Source organism: Antechinus flavipes, chromosome 4 (assembly GCF_016432865.1).
Source record: "Antechinus flavipes isolate AdamAnt ecotype Samford, QLD, Australia chromosome 4, AdamAnt_v2, whole genome shotgun sequence".
Classification (NCBI taxonomy): domain Eukaryota; kingdom Metazoa; phylum Chordata; class Mammalia; order Dasyuromorphia; family Dasyuridae; genus Antechinus; species Antechinus flavipes.
In genome coordinates this window covers 72,917,087-72,940,640 of record NC_067401.1, presented here as the reverse complement: position 1 = coordinate 72,940,640, position 23,554 = coordinate 72,917,087, and the positions used below count along the sequence as shown (strand labels likewise).

The following is a 23,554-nucleotide window of genomic DNA, read 5'->3' as shown; positions in this document are numbered from 1 at the left end:
ATTATAACCTTCAGTTTTTTTCCCTTTATTAACATTTTTCTATGTGTGCTGAATTGCTTTTATTATTTTGTAGTATACAAGAGATCCTTGTATTCTTACATGACTATAGTATTCTTAAATAAGTAGTGCTAACTTGGACAAGGATGGCATATTTTTATATTTTTTGGTTTTGTGATTTTTAAAATTAATTTATGATAGAAGACTATTAATTTGTGATGTAACTTTTTCTTTCTGTTTGATCTTATATAGAAAGAAGGAAAGAAAGAACGGGCTATGGTGGACAAGGTATTCTTTTCAAGAATTCAACAAATTCTGAAAATTATGGTTCCTAGAACATTTTGTAAAGAGGTAAGATTTTGGAAAAAGTAGACCCTGTTATAAAGTAACTTTTGATATGAGTCATAGAAAGAGTACTAATTATGGCTTCAGAAAACCTAGATTTAAATTTGGTTTCTGCTACTTGTCTGCTGGATGATCATGAGCAAATCCCTTAGTATCTTTTAACTCCAGTCTTCCTGACTTAAAGCCTAGCACTCTGTCTACTGTACTGCTTAATTGCATCTATTGTACATCTAGATACATAGATTTTTAGACTAATAAGCTATTAGAACTTGAAAGGGATTCTAACTTTTTTATTTTTGATATGAAGAAACTACATCCCAGAAAAGTTAAATGACTTGTTCAAGAGACACAGAAAGTCTTTATCACCTTAGTCCTGGTTTTTTATCACATAATTTCTTCTTTATGGAAACTTTTAGTTCAAAAGGAGAAAACAATATTTTGAACATACACTTAATAATGTAATACAAGTCTTATTTGTCCTGGGTAGTTTATCTAGACACAGGGGTCTAAACTACGGCCCGCAGGCCAGATGTGGCAGCTGAGGACGTTTATCCCCCGCATCCAGGGCTATGAAGTTTCTTTATTTAAAGGCCCAAAAACAAAAGTTTTGTTTTTACTATAGTCCGGCCCTCCGACAGTCTGAAGGACAGTGAACTGGTCCCCTATTTAAAAAGTTTGAGGACCCCTGATTCTAGAGCAATGTTGTAGACTCTTTCAGCAGTTGAAGTCTATGGAACTCAAATTAATATTTTTAAATGTTCAAAAATGTTTTTTAGAAACCAGATTATAAAAGAAATTATACTATAATAATTACAAAATAAAAAATTCACACTCAAGATTAAGATCTAGAGGGTTTTTGTTATATTAGCTTACACTAGGAGATTTATCCATCCCTTTATTAACAAAGTGTTTGATTTTAGTGATGCTTACTGATTACCATGTCTTCAGTCTTTAACATGCACTACAAAGGTATTTGAAAGAGGAACAATTTCTTAAAATCTATATAGTTAAACTATATAGTAGAGTTCAATTGCATGTTCCACTCAAGTGGCAACAGATATGTAAACTACATATCAATGAACCAATTGGTAGGGAATTAAAAGGTCCAAACCTTTAATCCCGAGATAATATTCTTTTTTGTCTAGAATACTTTCTTAATTTCTTACAGGAACAATCAAGGGAAATGAACTTGCTTAATTGAAATATTACTAAGATTGGAATGATGTTAATACTATACAATACTAGAAAGATTATTGATGGAGCTGTCCATATATAATGATAATTTATTTTTGAGCAACCTGGACTTTGAGAGAGAGCATATTTTCAATAATTATATTTTCTTTTTCTTGAAGTTTGAGGGAACTAAAAGGGGCCTAATGGGTATAGAATCCAGTAAACTCAAGGGTTCTGCAACTTTATTGTACCATCTTGGACTTGTATACATGCTTTTGAGGTTCCATTTCTTCTACTCTCTCATTTGGAAAAAAAATGTTCACAGCTGGAGTATACCAGCTTACAACCAAACTAGATCAGTAGAATTCTTATTTACATTGAAAATTAATGTTGAATATTTAACATATATAGGACTGCTTGCCATCTAGGGGAGGAGGTGGAGGGAGGAAGGGGAAAAATTGGAACAGAAGTGAGTGCAAGGGATAATGTTGTAAAAAAATTACCCTGGCATGGGTTCTGTCAATAAAAAGTTATTATAAAAGAAAATTAATGTTGAATTATCTGCAATAAACAGATAAATATGATTTACATGGTAGTGAATAAAGAACAAATGATAAAGAATTGTAAAAACAAAAATAAAAGATGGAGCAGTGGAGGAATAGGTCTAGATGAAATAAAAATTTCTTTTTTTTTTTTTTAGCAGAGTATCTAGCACATAATAGGTACTAAATAAATATTTATTGATTGATTGATTAATTAATTAATTTTTAGAATAACTTTTTATTGACAGAACCCATGCCAGGGTAATTTTTTACAACATTATCCCTTGCACTCTCTTCTGTTCCGATTTTTCCCTTCCCTCCTTCCACCCCCTCCCCCAGCTGACAAGCAGTCCTATACATGTTAAATAGGTTACAGTATATCCTAGATACAATATATGTGTGCAGAACCGAACAGTTCTCTTGTTGCACAGGGAGAATTGGATTCAGAAGGTATAAATAACCCGGGAAGAAAAACAAAAATGTAAGCAGTTTATATTCATTTCCCAGTATCATTTCTTTGGGTGTAGCTGCTTCTGTCCATCTTTGATCAATTGAAACTGAGTTAGATCTCTTTGTTGAAAAAATCCACTTCCATCACAATACATCCTCAAACAGTATCATTGTTTTTTTTTTTTGTTTTTTGTTTTTAATTTTTTATTTAATAATTACATTATATTGACACTCGTTTCTGTTCCGATTTTTTTTTTTCCCCTCTCTCCCTCCACCCCCTCCCCTAGATGGCAAGCAGTCCTTTATATGTTGGATATGTTGCAGTATATCCTAGATACAATATATGTTTGCAGAACCGAACAGTTCTCTTGTTGCATAGGGAGAATTGGATTCAGAAGGTATAAATAACCCGGGAAGAAAAACAAAAATGCAGATAGTTCACATTCGTTTCCCAGTGTTCTTTCTTTGGGTGTAGCTGCTTTTGTCTGTCATTTATCAATTGAAACTCAGTTAGGTCTCTTTGTCAAAGAAATCCACTTCCATCAAAATATGTCCTCATACAATATTGTTGTCGAAGTGTATAATGATCTCCTGGTTCTGCTCATTTCACTTAGCATCAGTTCATGTAAGTCTCGCCAGTCCTCTCTGTATTCATCCTGCTGGTCATTTCTTACAGAACAATAATATTCCATAACATTCATATACCACAATTTACCCAGCCATTCTCCAATTGATGGGCATCCATTCATTTTCCAGTTTTTAGCCACTACAAATAGGGCTGCTACAAACATTTTGGCACATACAGGTCCCTTTCCCTTCTTTAGTATTTCTTTGGGATATAAGCCCAATAGAAACACTGCTGGATCAAAGGGTATGCACAATTTGATAATTTTTTTGGCATAATTCCAGATTGCTCTCCAGAATGGTTGGATTCGTTCACATCTCCACCAACAATGCATTAGTGTCCCAGTTTTCCCGCATCCCCTCCAACATTCATCATTATTTTTTCCTGTCATCTTAGCCAATCTGACAGGTGTGTAGTGGTATCTCAGAGTTGTCTTAATTTGCATTTCTGATCAATAATGATTTGGAACACTCTTTCATATGAGTGGTAATAGTTTCAATTTCATCCTCTGAAAATTGTCTGTTCATATCCTTTGACCATTTATCAATTGGAGAATGGCTTGATTTCTTATAAATTTGAGTCAGTTCTCTATATCTGCTGGTCATTTCTTACAGAACAATAATATTCCATAACATTCATATACCACAATTTACTCAACCATTCTCCAAATGGGCATCCACTCAGTTTCCAATTTCTGGCCACTACAAACAGGGCTGCCACAAACATTTTGGCACATATAGGTCCCTTTTCCTTTTTTACTATCTCTTTGGGGTATCAGCCCAGTAGAAACAGTGCTGGATCAAAGGGTATGCACAGTTTGATAACTTTTTGAGCATAGTTCCAAATTGCTCTCCAGAATGGCTGGATATGTTCACAGTTCCATCAACAATGTATCAGTGTCCCTGTTTTCCCACATCCCCAATCTGACAGGTGTGTAGTGGTATCTCAGAGTTGTCTTAATTTGCATTTCTCTCATTAATAATAATTTGGAGCATATTTTCATATGGCTATAAATAGTTTCAATTTCTTCATATGAGAATTGTCTGTTCATATCCTTTGACCATTTGTCAATTGGAGAATGGCTTGATTTCTTATAAATTAGAGTCAATTCTCTATATATTTTGGAAAGGAAGCCTTTATCAGAACCTTTGATTGCAAAAATGTTTTCCCAGTTTATTATTTCCCTTTAAATCTTGTCTCCATTAGTTTTGTTTGTACAAAAACTTTTCAATTTTATATAATCAAAGTTTTCTATTTTGTGGTCAATAGTGATAAATAAAAATTTCTTAGACTCTTAAGGATCTGAAGAGACTCTGTCTCTGATGTCTCTGATTCATTGTTGAAATTTCTTCTACAATGTTACTTTCAGGTGGTCATCTATCCTCTATTAGAATATTTTCATTGACTAGGAAGCTTAATCCATTTTTAGATAGTTCTAGTTGTTAGAAAATTCTTTATATATTGAACTGAAATCCACCTTCTTTGTACATTCCACCTTTTAGATCAACATTGAATAAATCAACTTCTTTTTTCAAATCAATTTAATCCATGTTGCCCTTCAGTTCCTGAGTTATCCATACCATCATGAAGTGTCCTGTCCTACCTTGTGAGCAGCTAGGGGAATGTTCCTTGGGTATTGATATTCTTACATACAGGAACAAGGGAGGGTGAAGAAGGGATGGGCAGGGAGGATAATAGCTTAGACTTTCTTTTAGATAGGCTTTCAACTTGACAGTTTAAAACTCAAGGTAACTTTACTTTTAGTTCCTATCTTATTTAGTACTTCGGTGAATCTGAGATGTCACACGTGGGTGATTTTCCTGGTGGCTCAGGTTCCAACCTGTAGGTTTTTGTCATCTTGTATAATTCTTGAATGTATCTTTTAGACAGTTGCTTTTTTTTTGTTTTTGTTTTTTTACTTGGGGCCTTCCTCTTGTCTCAACGAAATTATCTGTTGTTCAGTATTTCTTGGAATTTTTTTATCTTTCCTCATTTTTTATACTGCTCTGATATTCCATTCCATTCACATTTTATTCGTTCTGTACTTTGTTTTCAGTTTTTTGCTATTATAAAAGCAATACTCTCTTTCATAGCTTCTCTCCCTTCTGTTAAAGTCTTCCAAATGTATTCTTTAAGCAGACAGTAATTGGTGGAGAAGTCTAGCATTATTTTAATCATAGTAAACCTTTCATGGTCTCATAACAACTACTCATTTAAATAATACCATAACTTTTATAGAGACTTTCTCTAATCCCTCTATCTTCTCCTTTATATCCTCTCTATATCGTATAATATAGTATACTATAATATACCATATTATAACCATTTTATATATGTTATATATGCTATATATAATGTGTATGTATGTGTATATATATATATATATATATAAAATAACCATTTTATAGATGAGGAATCTGATACTCAAAGGAACTATCCACTTTGCCTTTGACTAAATAACTGTAGTGCTCATTCAGATCCTGCCTGTCCTTTAAGATTCCTTACTTGTGGTGGTTGTCATTTCAGTCAAGTGACCATTTGTGCCCCATTTGGGGTTTTCTTGGCACAAATACTGGAGTGGCTTGTCATTTCTTTCTCCAATTCATTTTGTAGATGAGGAAACTGAGGCATGCGGGGTTAAGTGACTTGCCTCTAGGTTCACACACCTAGAAAGTGTCTCAGACTAGATTAGGTCTGGTGTCCTTTTCATAGTGTCACCTAGCTTCCTCTTTAAGAGTTTTTTCAAGTTTTACCTTTGAATGAAAGTTAAAAAACAAACAACCTGTTCTTGCCTGTGTTGAACTTTTCTTTCTCTGTATTTTTAAGTGCCCTCAAGAGTTTATATCAATATACTTTTAACTCGAGACTATGTGAAATTTTAGGATTAAAATGGAATGATAAAATGGGAAAGGAAGTTAAGAGATTGTTTTACAATTGAAGAAACTTAAGACCTAGAAAAGGAAAATATCTCGCCTACTCCAGAGAACTAGTTAATAACCAGCCCTGAGACTTAGAAACTAAATGTCTTGACTTTGTTCAGTTCTCTTTCTACCACATGATAGTATTATTTTTCCGTTGTTTGTTCACCAGTTGAGGTAAATTCTTCAAGTATAGTAACTATAGCTCTATTAAATGTTGCCAGGCAAATATTGATAGATTCATTACTTCTTGACTGTTGATTATTGTATTGGGATTGGGAGTCAGGGGAAGGTGAGAAAAGGCAGTTAGTCACTTTTTGAAAAAATAAAATTTAATATAAAAAAGTATTTTATTGGCAGAATTATTATCATTGTCCATTATTAAAATACTGCCATTAATCCAACATATAAAGGACTGCTTGCCATCTAGGGGAGGCGGTGGAGGGAGGGAGGGGAAAAAAAAAATCGGAACAGAAACGAGTGTCAATATAAAGTAATTATTAAATAAAAATTAACTAAAAAAAAAATAAAAAAAAATAAATAAAATACTGCCATTAGCAGACTTTATATAAATTCCACCTTGAAAAAAATGTTAGTCTTAAGGTAAGGTGAGATTGGTAGATGTTTGAGTTTCTACAATAATGTTATTTGTTGCCAGCTGAAGTATTAGTTTTTAAAATTAGTATTTTTATAATAAAGGGAAACAAAGCTCAGGATTATTTATTGCTTAAGGTTTTAAAACATTTTTTAATTAATTGTATTTCTTTTCTTCTAGACAGGTTATTTGATACTCATTGCTGTAATGCTGGTATCTCGCACATATTGTGACGTTTGGATGATTCAAAATGGGACACTCATTGAAAGGTATTTTTCCATTCACTTCTATTATGTCAAAACTGCTTTGATACAAATTCAAATTTATTGAATTACCAAGAGAATCTAAATTACTAATTTAACTCTAAAATGACATGTAAATCATCACCCTGAATATTTATAGTTGATTAGGCAATTATAAACAAAACATTTAAATCATTTCCATATATTCCATCAGGAAGCAAATAATCATTAGAAGTTATCACTGGAAAAAAGAACACCCTTAAACATCTTGAACATAAACTTTTAATATATTTTCTTTACTCCTTTCCTGCATATTGAAGTGTATTGGATTTGACATTTTGGCACCATTTTGAATTAGAGTTTTAGCTTAGACATTAAAGATTTAAGTAACCTGAAACTTTTTGTACTTTCTCTTCTTGTAAATTAAGATTTTTTTTCTTCCTCTGTGATCTGCATTTAGGCTATCCTAACTTTAATGTCCAGAAGTTTTTGAGATTGTTTAATTTTTTTATATTATTACAAAACAAAATATTTACAAGTCATATTTACTAAAATATTAGAAAGCTGTAACAAAGATTTTGAAATGAGAACTTTTTTTTCATCTTGGAAAGTTTGGTGAAAGACAGGAATGCCAAAATTGTTAATTTTTTTCAGTCTTCCTTTGAGGATGGAAAAAATTAATAGTGCTTTTAAAAAAGTGATTGTTAAAGAAAGACTATTCATGCACTTTGCTGAAACTATAAATCCAAGAAGTCCATGTGCTTTTTTGACATGTAACAGTTTTCTGCTTATTCATTGCTGTCTACTGTTTACATATCACTTATCTTTGCATTTACTACTTCATTAGTTTGTTTAATAAGGATCCATACTGTTTTCTTGGGACATAGCAGGAATGAGGAGAAAGAAGTAACTCTGGACCAGTATTAAAACAAAGTTAAAAAAAAAAAAAACAACCCAACCCAATAGCCCCGAAACCACAGGATACATATTTATGTGTTCAGTCTATACATAACACTTTTCATCAAGACTGTAATTACCACTTCTCTAACCATCTCATTGTCTGTTCTCCCTTCTTTCCTCCCTCAGGCCAATTTTTTGAATTTTTCTCTTCAAACCTGCCTTTGATTTTGAGGCAAAGGGAAAAGGAAAATTAGAGAAGAGACCATAAACAAAAGGATCAGTTCGTGGAGGCCTATGCCTTGAATCCTGCAGAATAGTGCAATAGAAAGAATAATAACTGAGATCAGAGAACTTGGGCTCTCATTTCATCTTTTATTGTTCATATCACTTGGCATCTTGGTGCCTCAGTTTTCTCATCTGTAAAATGCAGGAATTGGACTAAGTGTCCTCTGAGGCCCGTGTATTCTCTAGTTCTGTATTCTTATGAACAAAACTTTTAGTGAGATCTTCAAAGATGTTTGCATGTGGGTGTGGTTTGTGTGCTGGGTTTGGTGTTGCAGGGCCTGACTTCCCAGGCTCAGATTTCATGCCTGCTTTACATAGACAAGTCACATTTCATAATTTTCTATTTCTTCATATATAAAATAAGATAACTAGATTAGGTGACCTGTGATGTGTCTCAACTTTAAATCAGTGGTTCTGTTATCTCAGTTTTAGGTGCTCTTGTAAATTCAGTGGAATGATTCTAAAAGTTTCTAGAAAACCTTATGAAGAAAAGAAAAAAGACCTCAGTTATTTTAATTATTTTAACACAGGCTATTCAAATCACCTCAGAAAAGCCCTTTCAAGTTTTAAGAAAACAAGCAGATTAATATAAATTCTAACTTTGCAGTTAAAAGGACCTGGATTCAAATGTGACAGTTGATGTTTATTATTTCAGTAAACTTGGGAAGAAACACGTCTTTTTTAAGAGCCTACCTACTCTGTGCCAGACATTAGACTAAGCTGTCTATAGTGTGATCTCATTTGATCCATCAACCCTGTGAGAGATAGGTGCTATTATTATCCCCATTTTACAGTTGAGAAAACAGAGACAGACAGACTTGTTAAGTGACTTGTCTAATGTCTCAGAGGTAGTAGGTACCTGATTTTAACTCAAACTTCCTGACTCTGGGCCTTGGATTCTGTTCCCTACACCACTAGCTTTCTTGGACAAGTCACCTAAGATTTTTCAGCTGTAAAATGAAGGAATCTTTGGTTCCTTCCAGGTCTAGAGCTATGATCCAACAATACAAAATTAATAATTGTTTATTGCACCTAGAATTTTTTTTAGTTTGAGATAGATCAATTTTATGAAATCTAGACTTATGCTTTTTGCATGACTTTAGAAGGGTCTCTTGGATGATCACTACATCTAGGCATTTATACCTATTTTATAGTATCTGGATGCTATTTTAAATTATCATATGCTTTTATGGTTGTGTCTTTGCTTTTATGACTATTTCTGTATCATATAACTTGCTCTTTCCTTGGACAACCCAATCCTTGATTTTAAACATTGTTCTTTGAAATAACAAAATTTACTTTACCATGTGATTTTCAGGAATATGTTGCAAAAGCTACAGAAGGGAAGTGTCATATACACAGATGAATTATAATGCTTTTATGCAGAATAATATTTATATTTTTACAACATTTCATATATATATAGTAGAGTGTTGTTTGTAGGATGTGATAAAAATTGCAGAAAATTTAATTTGTTCTCAGTTCTTTATTTGCTTGAATTATGGAATATTATCTTCATAAATTTCTGTTGTTTTGTCCTTCCTAAAAATATCTTTGCATCTTGTTCCTTTCTGGTGAGTGATATCTTAATTAAAGTTATCATATGGGAATGAAGCTTTTTCATAATCTTGTTTACATATATTTTATTTGTTTTAAGAAGCAGTATTGATATACATCACATTGTTTTTCTGTGGTGTTGTGAAACAGCATGATATTAATTAAAAGAATATTAGATCTGAAATCAGATTATTTAATTCCAAGCCCTAACTCCACTGCTTAGTAAATATGTGTCCTGGAATAAATCCTTTAACTTTTGGAAGTCTGTGTCCTGCTGAGGCAGCCTGGTGCAGTGAAAGGAATGCTGCATTTGGAGTCAAGAAGACCCGAGTTCACATTTTTGCCTCTGCTATATAATCTACATGACCTTGAACAAGTCACTCACTCTCTGTTACTAATGCAGAATGAAAGGGTCAGACCAGATCACCTGTGAGGGAATTTGTAGCTCTACACTTGTGATATATGGTCTATAAAAGGGAGTGTGACCTGGGGCAAAGCTTCTTCAACTATGGATCACGACTTCATGTAGTATCTACCCCCGTTTCCTTACTTTGGGTGCCCGCACTTCCATCTTATCAAAATTAAAATAAAGGTTTATGATTTTTTGCTTGTTTGATTTACATTTTTCATGTAAATCAATTTTTTTTGTTAGCTTAAGAATTGCTAACAAAATTTTAATTTAAATTTTATTTCCATTAGTGTTGAGGATATTTTGTCAGCTTTCCAAGGAATCGCAGACATAAGAAGTAGACTTTTTAAAAAATTCCTTTCTTTGGTTGAGTGCTGATGGTCAGGGAGACTCCTGAAAATTTTCTATCCATAAGCTTGGATCTTAAAATAAATCTGATGTAGTCTTGAAAGGTAAACTGAGGGGAAGAAAAAATGATTAAACAAAACTTTTGTAAGTGATTTTTTTCCTAACTACTTGTGTTCCCCCTCTTCCTCCCGCAGCTTTATAGAGGGGATGAATTGAAAACTGGCCTATTGTAGCTACTGGGTATATTTGGAGATTATTTTTCCGATGAAGAAAGATCTAATTAAGTTATTTGGCAAAGGTTACATAGCTTGTTATTAATAGATCTTATATTAGAAGGTGAAAGTAGAAGAATGTTTATCTTTCAGGATATGATACTTGTACCAGAAATGGCCAAGACTTTGGTGCAAATATTTTAGCTTAATTTTATTCCTCAAGGTTTACAGGTACATAGTTTGTTTTCTTGCACATTGGTGTGCACACACAATTACAGGTATTACTTTGCAGAGGTACTTTTATCCTAAGTTACAGAAAACCAAGAGAGTTTTTTTGGTACTTGCCAGCTTTGCATTGGTACCTTAGGTTGTCACTCTGTTCTACTACTATTTATAGACTAGTTCCCCGTCCCTCTCCAGCTTTGCTGTATAATTAGTCATATTCACATCCTTTAGATATCCTGAATCATATTTGTCTTGCTTAAACTGAATTATATCTTGTTAATTTTTTTGCCCTTCAGTTCTTTGCCCTTTTCTTGCTATTTGTTAAATATATAGTGTATGTTTTCTTCTAAAGTAATTAAGATGTCTCTTCAGATTTAAACCTAGCTTTATTTGCTTTCTACTTCTTTCCTTTTAGCATAGTATCATACAGTTTTCAAGTTAGAATAACCTTTAAAAAATAATCTAATTTAGCCCCTTCATTTTTACAAATAAGGAAACTAAGGCACTGAGGGTTAATGAAATCATTTGGCAAAGGTTACACAGTTTGTTAGTAATAGAAATCAGGACTCATGATTCCTAGTTAACCTCTTCTACCTATATGCTAGAGGATGGGGCTTCTATTTGCATACATCTTGGGAGAATTATGTTGGAGTTGCCAAGATTCTCAGGAAGTAATAGTTACTTATATTTGTCATAAAGTTTTTCTTTAAGTGTCTTCCAGGTTTCATTTTTTTACATTTTAGTGGCAGTAAGCCTGTAAAAATATAGTATTTGTGAATTATGTTCTTAGTTTGAGCTACAGTACCAGATACTGCTCTGCCAGTTGTACTACTTGGAAATAGGGTATCAGTTACTGGCTTGTAGATAAACTAGATCAGGCTTAGAGATCAGCAAAAAAGTTACTGGGGACCCCAATTGTAGACATTAGATATCAGAACTTTTCTTGCCTTTTCAGATGAATTTTTTTTTTAAGGATTTAATAACACTTTTCAAATATTCTCTGAATTTTTATAATTGTCATTTTGAATTCAGCTGTTTTTTAACCATAGCTATCATAACTACTTTTAGATTTCTGGCTTCTGCCACTTCAGAATTTTGGTTTTGTTAAACTTTACAAATTTTAAAAACTTGAGAATTTAGATATTGAATAGCAAATTGTTTGGGGAATAGAACTGGGAAGTTGTTATTTTAAACAATCGTACAAATGCTTTTAGTGATTTTTTTTTTCCCCTCTCTCAAAGAAAATTACTTTGTTCTAGTTATAAATGCAAAAAGAATTCTAAAAGGAACTTGACATGGTTTTTGTTATATCTTGTTTTAATGGCATTTTCTATACATCTTTAGGGTTTTTTAGTCAACAGCATTACTCTTGCCTTATAGATAATTTAGGAAAGATACTTTTCGAAGAAAGAAATTTTTATTCTTTTCAAACTACAGAAAAATGCATTTTCTACTACTTTTGAAATTTATGGAACATTTTAAAAACTGGTAAACTTGTTTTAAAATTAATTTTTGTTGGCATAATTTGTTTTTTCATTACCTATATTTTGCATTCTTCCCCCTTTCAGAGAAATTTTTGCAATAAATAAAAAAGAGGAAAACAAAAGTTCACCAATAACATATTGAAAGAGTTTGGCATTATTATGAAGTAAACTAATACTTTTTAAAATGGTTATTAGGACACTTGCAGTATTTTTTTAAATTAAAGCAATTATTTCTTCTTTTGCAGTGGAATTATAAGCAGAAATAAGATATTATTCAAGAAACACTTTGTAAAGTTTATAGCTGCCACTCCAATGGTAAACCATTGCTTAAAAAAAAGCATGTAGTTATTATATTTTATAATAATGTGTGTTTCACAGCTTGAGCATCACTAAGACACTTTGCTTTACATAAATTCCAGCCAAAATTGTTAAGCTTTTTGTTGTTTTCAGTGTTTCATGTTCCTAATGTTTTTTATTAATGTAAATAACATTGTATTCTTACTTATGGCTTTCATCACAGTCAATGTATTTGTATTTTTGCATTTTACTATTTGAGGAGTTATTTTACAATTTAGTCTTTAAAGTTTAACAACATAGTCCCAAGGATTTACCTTCTGGTATAATGTCTAGATGATTCCAGATGGTAAACATTTTAAAACTAAGGATTCCTGTTAATCTTCTTGGCACTATAATTTTTTCTGGCTACTTTGTTTTCACAAAGGCTTTGAGAGTTTTATAATTTTTGATTCCAAAGGAATCCATTAAATGTAATTTGTAAGATATAAATTATACTTTATTCTTGGCTAATAATCTTCTTAAGTACCACAATAAATAAATTCTCTAATTCTAAAATTCTATCACTTCTTTGACTTAGAGAAGTAGAAGGGATCTTATTCTTATACTGGTACTTCATCTTAAATTCACTTTACTATCTTTCATACAGGTAGTTTTCATTCATGTTTCTAAAAAATCTCCATTGAAACAGTTCTCTGTTTTCCCTTAGTAACTTAATCCCATGCTTAACAATTTGATATATATATTTTTTTTCTCTCTGAATACTTCATAAAGTAGCGTAATACTAATTTCCATCTATACAGTCTCTAATAAAGGTTGGGAACTTAATGTTGGGAATTTAGTATTAGGGATACCTGAGTTCAAATCCTGGACAAATTACTTAATCTTTGCTTCAGTGTCCTCATCTGTAAAATGGGGATAATAATAGCACCTAGGGTTGTTGTAAAGATCAAATGAGATGATATTTCTAAAGCTTTGCAAACCTTAAAACATATATAAATGTTAGCTATTTTTTATTGTTATTATTATAGTTGTTTTTCCACCTTCCCCCTCAGGTGAAGAACTTTGTCAACTGTTCGAATAAAATGATAACTTATTAAGAATTGTGACCAGGTTTTTTTTTTTCCCTAAAGAAAATGTTTTCACATCTCTTTAACTTGTGGATTCTTCGAATAATTTAAAATTCCTCAAAGTAAATTAAGCAATGTACAGAGACTGCTTACTATGATGATTTGCTTCATTTGCAACTAACACTGTGCATGTGGTGGTTTGCAGTGGTATCATTGGTCGCAGCAGAAAAGATTTCAAGCGGTATTTGTTCAACTTCATCGCTGCCATGCCTCTCGTAAGTGTACTTAAAAAAAAATCAGATTTGTATATATATTTTTAAATGATGTATTATTATTAAATGATGTATAGAACTTTTCAAATCTGTTCAGACTTATGGCCTGAATTTTCATCTAAAAAAATTCAATCATCTGTTGTATTAGCAAGAAAAATTTTAACATTCAACGGAGGGTAAAAGGAAAGACTCAATATAAAATACCCATTTTATAGTAGAGTTTTAAATTGTAAGAAACATAGATTTAGTAAAAATTGGTAGGGATTGAAAAGTAAATGAGAAAAGAATAATTTTTTAGACCATTATTTTAAAAGTTGAAGTATGGACATTATTAATCTCAGGATGAAGGGTCAGCCAGAAAACTGATCTTTAAAATTTATACCTTTATTTGAGAGATTTTATGGTAGAAAACAGAATTTTTTAAAGGAGATCTTAAAGGCACATATAAGTGTACTCTAATAATAAGATAACCTGATACATGGAATTTTACTTTAGTGGAGTGATGAAATAGGAATGAACCTAGTGTACATGAACTTGAGTTAAGTTTCAGTGAAATATTGAGCTTTTCCTTGAGGAATTCAATTTAAATTATATCAGATTTTTCTCTTGTGTCAGGGATGCTGATAGGTACACTAGAAGTATTATATAGAATTCTATGTGATCTTTTTTGGTTCATATTTTGCTGTGGTTCACATTGCATTAATCTGATAGCATTGTAGCCAGCTTACTCTGGCAAGAGAAATGTAGAGACATTATGAGACATATTTTGGTACGTGCTGTCTACTTTTTCCACCTCTTTCTCTGTATCTTTTCTTTGAACCACTTCTCATAATTTGTACTGAAAATAAGTATGAAAATAAAATTGGATATGTAGAATTATATTTTGTTCTCCATCTTCATTTGTTAATATTATACCTATATTTTTATATACAACTTAAATGCTGCCTTCTCTGGGACATTTTTCTTTATCCCATACCCAGAAATTATCTTTCTCTTTTTGGACATCATTTTTATATGAATTTATTTACTATTTTATTTCAGTTACTTGCATTTCCCATGTATATTTTATGCAATATCATACATTCCTTTAAATCTAGGCCTCTGTTATTTATTTTTGTGTATCCCTCAGTATTTAGTATGTTGTTTAATAAATGTTGAATACAAATCTGAGGAGGAGGATCATCTTTTGCATGTTCTCTGAAGATAGGCACACTAGTGCATTGTTACTTGACCTATGGATTACAAATATTTTGCAAATAAAATTATTAAAATGTTTATAGACTTTGACTTAGAGGTTCTCTTAATAGACAGATACTATAAAGAGCATACAAATAAGAAGAATGCCTCCAGATACACCAAAATAATTATAGGTACCTTTTTTGTGTGTGGTAGCAGCATAGATATCTGTAGACTGCGGAATTGCAAAACAAATTGTGGTACATCAGTGTAATGCAACATGACTATGATGTAAAAAAGGACAAATATGATAAAAAGAAACATGGGAAAACCTACATGAATTGATGCATAATAAAGCAGAAGCAAGAAATTGGTGTATATTGTGACTGCAACAATATAAATGGAAAGAATAATAATCACAAAATTATTGAAAATGAATGTTGCAAAATTAATATAGAGCAAGCATGGCTCTAAAGAAGAGTTGTGAGAAAATACATCTTCCTTTGGAGAAGTGGGAAGTTCATGGGTATGGATTTTAGATATTTTCAGAAATTTTCCAAGTATTGATCAGTTTTATTGGGGTTTTTTCCCTTATCTAGCTGTCTTTTAAAAAATGTTTTATTGTATGGGATAATTGGGAAGAGGAAGGGATGCACAGTAGGAAAGATTCTTGTGATAAAAGAAACAAAAGAAGTCAATAAAATTTTATTTTAAAAAATTAATGCCCTCTGGTTATACTGCCAGCTTTCCAGTCTAATCATAGCAGTCCACAAACCTCTTAGACATTTACTTTTTCAATGTCTTAAGTACCCGATGGTGTTTCTTTTTAACTTAACCCCTGCCAATCTTCTTTGATGACATTAGTCATTTTATATCTATACTTCATCTAATTCTCTGATTTCAAAGGTCCTTGAACTCAATTCCTGTAGACCGATTTTCCTCTCTCATTTCATCCACTCAGTAGTATGCCACTCTTCAAAATTACTTGGAACTATTTCTGTTCCCTGTCCTCTGTTCAGTACTTTTATTTTTATTTTTTAATTCCTAGTGAAGTATTCATTTCTGTTAAATTTCATCTTGTTACCTTTAGTTATCCATTCATATGTCAGGATAATTTTAGATTTCAGTTCAGTTTAATTCTGTCTAATAACATATTAGAAAGCTAATATGTTAGCTTTCTTTCTGGCTATGTTATTGACTAATTTCATATACCTATGGCTTTAACTCCTATTATTTCTTCACAAAACTCCTGTTGTGCTCCTCAACATGGCATGGAGGTATATCTAGGTTCTTCAAGACACAAAAACTCAAACTTGCCACCAATCAGAGAAAACTTAAAGAATGGTCTATGTGACAAAAGTTTTCTGTACCAAGAATATGGCAAGAAATTACAGTGGTGCCTTTTTCCCCTCTCCCTTCCTCTTTTCCTTTTCCTTTCTCTCTTTTCCATCCCTCTCCAGCTCCCCCTTTTCCTTTCCCTCTCTTCTTCCCTCTCCCTCAGTATTACCAATTCTGAAAATGACATCAGTCAGTTGCCTTATTATTTTTTTCTGTTCTATAACACTCTTCCTTGTGTTGTTTTTCTCTGTTAGAACATAATCTTCTGGAGGGCAAGGACTGTTCTTTATATTTATGTATTTCCAGGGTTCCCAATTCAACTGTTGAAGAACTAACTAAAGTGTGGGAAACCATTCTAATCTTCATCTGGTCAAAATCAAACCAATTTCAAGTCAGAAATTGCGTGTCAGCTCATGTCAGATCATGTCAGAAGCACATGTACACAATCATTGCTGTCATGTAATATATAATATCACATGAAAATAATTATTCATGTCAAATAATTTGCACCTATGCATAAATACCGGATATAGAAAATTAAGAAATAAAAAGTGGAATTTCAAAAAATTTTACATACTGTCAACTTTTATCTTGACATTCAGTGACTTCAAGAATGCATTTTGAAAGCAGTGAATTTGGCTATCAAGAGACAGCTTTCTGTATAGATTAGCATCTTATTAGAACAAAGTTAAAAATCAAAAGCAAATTAATAGAATAAAGATGAGATGATGAAACTGATTAGAGCATCTCTAGCTGGTTTTTAAAAGATGCCAGTGAAAGAAGGGGAAGGTTGTAATTTCGAGGAAACAAGACTATTTTACTTAATAAGATCACCTGTATCAAGCAAATTCTCTCTAATTTGTAATTTAAAAGAGAAGAAAAAATAAAGAGAACAAGATGGAGAAAAGTACATAATCATAATTGTGAATATAATTAGGATGGATAGATCCTGCAACAATATAAATGGAAAGAATAATAATCACAAAATTATTGAAAATTACTATTGCAAAATTAATATAGAGCAAGCATGGCTCTAAAGAAGAGATGTGAGAAAATATATCCTCCTTTGGAGAAGTGGGAAGTTCATGGATATGGATTTTAGATATTTTCAGAAATTTTCCAAGTATTGATCAGTTTTGTTGGGAGTTTTTTCCCTTATCTATTTGTCTTTTTAAAAATGCTTTCTGTATAGATTATCAACTTATTAGAACAAAGTTAAGAATCAAAAGCAAATTAATAGAATAAAGATGAGATGATGAAACTGATTAGAGCATTTCTAACTGGTTTTTAAAAGATGCCAGTGAGAGAATGGGAAGGTTGTAATTTTGAGGAAACAAGACTATTTTACTTAATAAGATCACCTCTATCAAGCAAATTCTCTCTAATTTGTAATTTAAAAGAGAAGAAAAAATAAAGAGAACAAGATGGAGAAAAGTACATAATCATAATTGTGAATATAATTAGGATGGATAGATCCGTAAAATTCAGGATTGGATCCAGGATTGAAAGGCTTATAGAATAGACTAGTAGAGTATGTTATTTACAAGAAATGCTGTTGAAATATAAAGATTTATAGACTTAAAATAAAGGTAATGGAGCAAAATCTAGGCAACATTGTATATAGAATAATGGACCCAGTTTCACAAAGACCTGAGTTCTAATCCTGAAATTCAGCAGCAGATACTTACTAGTTATATGACCCTGGGGAAATCACTTTAACCTTTGCTTCTGTTTCTTCAACTTTCCTTCAATAATATTGCTTACCTCAGGGTTGTTGTAAGGATCACAGTGCCTGCCACAGACTGAATGTTATAGAAATACTAGTTAATGTAGTCATAATAATGATTCTTTAATGGAACTTTGAAAAGCAATAGTAGCAATCATTATTTTAAGTAAGTTATACTGAGTAAGATTTATTTATTTTTTTAAAGAAGATATGTTAGGAAATTATATTTTACTAAAAAGCACCATACATGATTTTCATGACTGCTATATCCTTAAATTCACAGCCTTTTTACGTGAGAAATTAATGTGAAGTTTTTCTTTCATGTCCTCTATAGCCTAGTCTATAATCCTTTACATTTTGCTACTTTAAGCATTTGTCCAACCTGATACTTGTTAGCTTTTTACAAATTTTGAGTCACTGATATATATTGTATTTTGGGGGTATTGAAGAGATCCACTGTGACTCCACCATTGTGCTGGCTATGTCAGGAAGGTAGCAAATAAAATGTCATCAATTTCTTAAGAAATTTAGTGAAGTATTAGTCTGTCATTAGAAACAACATTAAATTCAGAGTTAGAGGACCTGAGTTAGAGAACTGCTCTGAATCTATCATTCTATTCTTATGACCTTTATAGATTCTAAACACAAGGACATCCTACTGAAATTGAGTTTTTCTTAATGCTTGTTTTCACAGATATCATCGTATTATTTGTATGTAATTATCCCAAAAGTACCACAGAATATCCTCAGAAACAATTTGGTCATTAGATAGCAAGCAGTTTAACCAAACACAAGAGGCCAAACTGTATGATGTGATGCCTTAGATGAGCTGCTTATTTTTTATTCCCTTAAAAGTGTTTGTCTTGAATGGTTAAAGATGCAAAAGTTGGGCCAGGAATTAGGTTGCAAGTGGAGTTTTAATTGAAATTATTCAAAATTTTCACTGTTCCCAAATGGCTTCGTTTCAACATTGATCTTTTCATGATGAGTTTATGTCTCTGAAGTAGAACACTGATCCCATGATCAAATTTATAAGTAAGCAAAAGGGCAAATGGAAATACGTGTAGATATAAGCTACAGCATATTAGTAGCAATGACTTGCATTCAAGAAGTGGCATAGAGTAAATATCAAGGACATATGTTAGCAGAAAAGGGATGCACTAGTTAAAGTTATGTGTTTAAGAGAAATCAGATGGGCAAAGTCCAAAAAAGTTATATTGAATAAACTTTAAAACTATATTGGATAAAATTTTAAAAGAAACAGTAGAATGTCTTTAGTTTATTGGATTGGTCCCTATTAAAGGCATTTTTGGAAATATAAGAATAAAAATATGATGCAAAAGCATTGAAGGAATTGCAGTTTAAAGTGGAGTAGGGAAAATACACATTCATGACATCCAAAATTTATCTAAATAGTATTATTGCAGAAATACTGAGTGGAACAAAAGAAAAAAAAAAAACTACAGTATAATAATACTATTAAGATTTGTCATTTAACATTTTTTTTCCTTTAAATTTAAATGCAAAATAAAAAAGGAAAAAAAATTACCATTTGCACAGCAGAATATAATAGAGGATTCAAAAAACACAGCAATAAATTTTCATTTCAAAAAAGGCTATACAAAAATTTTACACATAATGTTCAATACTTTCCATATTTTCTTTGCTTCCTTGTAATTTATCTTTTTTTTTCTGTTGTGTACTTTTTATTTTATTCCTTTTTTCTCTCTTCTCCCTCTCCCAAGAAGGCTACAATTGAGCACAGATATGTGTGTATATATGTATATACATTCATACATATACATTTACTTAGATGTCTATAATTACATGTACACATATGTACATTTGTTTTTGTGTGTGTGTGTGTATGTCCTCTGTTTCTCAGAAGGTGGATAACATCTTTCTTCATAAGCCTGTCTTTCAATATTTTTTTAAACTCCACCAACTCATCATTTCCTATACCAAATAGTCTAAAACAGTATTGATTAATATGGCTGACATATAGTTTACCTATCTTTCTCTTTTGATTAAATCTGTATTAGCTTTACTTTTGCCTGAGAACATGATTGCTTTCCTTGCATTTTTTACATAATAAATTCTAGCCTTGCCCTTTGTTTTATGTCTGTATGTCTTAGTTCTTGTCCCTCCTGAATTTTCTACTTTACTTCTACCCACTACCTTGTCCTCCTTTTACTTAATCTTCCTGCTCCCCCACCAAGAATCCCTCTCTTATCTTCTTTTCCCATCCTTTTCCCTTGCTTCTTTCCTTACCCTCTTCTTCCTTCTTATTTCCTTACTCTCTTATTTCTTTCTGAATTTAGAAGTTTTATACCTTTCTAGATATGTATGTATTTATTGTTCTCTCTTTAACCCAGTCCCAGAACTACCAGTCCTCTCCCATCAAATTCCTCTGTCACTTCTTCCTCTCATACCTCATTTGTATAATTACTTTTTTATCTTTTCCTACATGGTTTTGCTTTTTTGAATTACGTCATACTCAGCTCTCCCCCTTCTTTTAAACTATCCAATCACTGATGTCATTCTTAGGCATATGGCTTACATTTTCACATATTAAAAAAAAATTGTCCTTATTGAGTCCCTTGTAATTAGTCTTTGATATCAATCTTTTTGCAATAAAATTCTTAAAATCTGGCAATTCGTTGAATGTCCATTCTCCCATTCAAGATTATATTTAATTTTACTGGATATGATAGTTTTGGCCTTAACCCTAGTCTTTTGCTCCGAGAAGACCACAAGCCTTCTAATGTAGCTGTGATTCTAGGTCTTATTTAATTCTAATTATGGTTCAATTGTATTTTTTTTCTTGTTGTTCATAATATTTTCTCTTTGACTTGGGCGGGGGGTGTCAGAAATTGGCTGTGATATTTCAATAGGTTTTTTTTCATATGATCTCTTTCTGGTGATTCATGGGTTTTTTCCTATTTCTATTTTCCCTTCTTCTGACACTTAGGGACAGTTTAAAAAAACATATTTCTTGAATTATATTAGGTTTCTTTTTTTGATGATAGCTTTCACATAGTCTGAATTTTCTTATATTTTCTCTTGATCTGCTCTCCAAATCAGTTGTTGTTCTTACAAATATTTCACGTTCTCTTCAGTTCATTCTTTATATTTTGTTTTATTATTTCTTAGTCTCTTAAAACTTTGCTGGCTACCCTCTTGTCAAATTCTCATTTTCAACATTCAAAGAGAATGTTCTTTCTACTTTACCTGCTCATTTATAAAAATTATCATTTATAGCAGCTGTTGTATTCACCTGGGTGTGGAGAATGGTATCTCTACTCTGGGGCACTCCCTTCAGTCCTTCCCTCTGGCCTGGAACCACAAATCAATTCCTTCCTTAAGATTCTTGATCTTCTTTTCTAGTTGGTTGACTTTTCATAATCTTTTTTATTTTTCTTGAATTATTTTTACCCATTTTTCCTTAATCTCATTTGATTTTTAAAGTATTTTTGAGTTCTCTGAATTCTTTTTGGGCAAGGGACTATTTGATGTTACTCTTTGGGATAGGAGAGACTTTTTTTTTTTTTTTTTTTTTGGCTTTATTCTTCTTCTCTGAAGATGAAACCAGATCTTCTTTATTCCCATAGTAACTTTCTATGAGAATGTTCTTTCTACTTTGCCTGCTCATTTATAAAAATTATCATTTATAGCAGCTGTTGTATTCATCTGGGTGTGGAGGATGGTATCTCTACTCTGGGGCACTCCCTTCAGTCCTTCCCTCTGGCCTGGAACCACAAATCAAGAACTTTGCCTTCCTATAAGTGCCCACAATCAACAACAACTCCTGGTCTACTGCTTCTGAATTTGCCATGTATAAGCTATTTCCTTTTCATCTAGTCCACATCTCAGCTGCACAGATATTGGACCTGATCCTTATCAGTAAAGGTTCCCATAATTTTTTCAGACTCAGATTCCCTACACATCCTGGGAGGTGAAAATCCTTATGACTTAGACAGAGACTGTCTCCTAATTCAGATAACCCTAGGGCTTGCTTCTTACTTTCAGAGATTTAGCTCAGGGATATTTTCACCTGCTGTAGGCCAAATTTCTATCCTGGTAGCTGTCTTTGGATCTTTGGAGCTTCTCTAGTGGCTCCATTTCTTGTTTATTTTTTATCCACTCCAAGTTTTCTTTGAGGCACTATTATGTCGTGTGTGTGTGTGTGTGTGTGTGTGTGTGTGTGTGTGTGTAAGATCTAGAGAGTATGTAATAGGCTATCTTTTCAGAATCCTCCCATTCAACAAATTTTTGACCTGCACAATTGACGTATTGGTCAATCTGCATCTCTCCATTTTGTTGTCAGTGGTATTATGTGAGACTGTCAGCTATTTTGGCTGAAATAAGTAAAATATAGTGGAAAGAGTGCTGAATATAAAGCTCAAAAATTTGTTTTCAAATCTATGTGGTATTTAATAACTTGATGACCTTGAACAAATTATTTATCCTCTCTTGTATACCTACATTATTCCCCACATCTAATTGTTGAAGTAATTAAGGTAATATGTAAAGTATTTTTTAAAAATAAACTTTAAAATGTTACTAAAGTAAGCTGTTAAATTCTTTGTCCCATCCACTCATCAAGTAGCCATTAACTGTTTAAAAAAAAAAAATGTAATTATTTTTCCATAATTTGTTCTTAAGGAACTGCTAGTCCCCTCCCACCTTAACATTGTTTTCTTCTCTTAGAATTTCACCAGGAATTTATATCAGTTTTACTGTTCTATAGCTTTTTATTTTATAGCTTTCTTTTCCTCTTTTTTGAAATTCTGGTAATATTTGCCTTTTTCCAGATTTAGAGCACCTCACCCATTCACTGTATTTCTCAGAATCACTGATTTCAGTTAAGCAGCATGTACAAGTTCTTTCAGTAGTGCCCTTGGATATTTTTTTTTTTTTTGTTTATACCCCAATGTCTTGACTTAATTTAGATCTAGTAGGATTTTTCTTTTCTTTTTCACTTCACCTTGAGTTCTCCTTCCTTCCTTTTCACTTTTCTTTTTTTAAAATAATATTTTGAAGATCATTCTTTGGGAGAGAAAACTTAGGCAAAATTCAACCTATTGGTCTTTCTCTTTGACACTTATGTAGTATCTATTATCATTGATCAATTTCTCACTTTTTTAGACTCTTTTTCTCTTTTCTTCTAGTTTATGCTTTTTTGGTTTTCTTCACTTTTTCCATTACCTTCTCTGGTGACATAAATGCAGTCATTCCCTGATTCTCTTATCTTTTATAAAATTCTTTATGCTATTTCTCTTAGTAAACTTGTCTAGTTTTATGGCTTTATCTATCCAGTCATATTATTCTATTTACTGCTCCCAAACTTGGTATTCCACCTTCTGCCACA

The 23,554-nt window shown here is 32.0% G+C and overlaps 1 protein-coding gene across 4 annotated transcripts in view; it reads left to right on the top strand.

Annotated features, from left to right (window-relative positions):
• ABCD3 (ATP binding cassette subfamily D member 3) overlaps window positions 1-23,554 on the top strand; it is a 609,690-nt gene that overhangs the window by 517,649 nt on the left and 68,487 nt on the right. For 3 of the 4 annotated variants that reach the window (XR_007953146.1, XM_051993309.1, XM_051993308.1), the window contains 3 exons: window positions 250-348; window positions 6,826-6,914; window positions 13,877-13,946. Coding sequence is in view for 3 of the 4 variants with exons in the window: in XM_051993309.1 (XP_051849269.1) it covers window positions 250-348; window positions 6,826-6,914; window positions 13,877-13,946 (258 nt within the window). In the remaining variant the exon portion in view is untranslated. Of the gene's footprint in view, window positions 1-249; window positions 349-6,825; window positions 6,915-12,552; window positions 12,623-13,876; window positions 13,947-23,554 lie in introns of all 4 variants that reach the window. The other variant, XM_051993310.1, reaches the window with a different exon arrangement.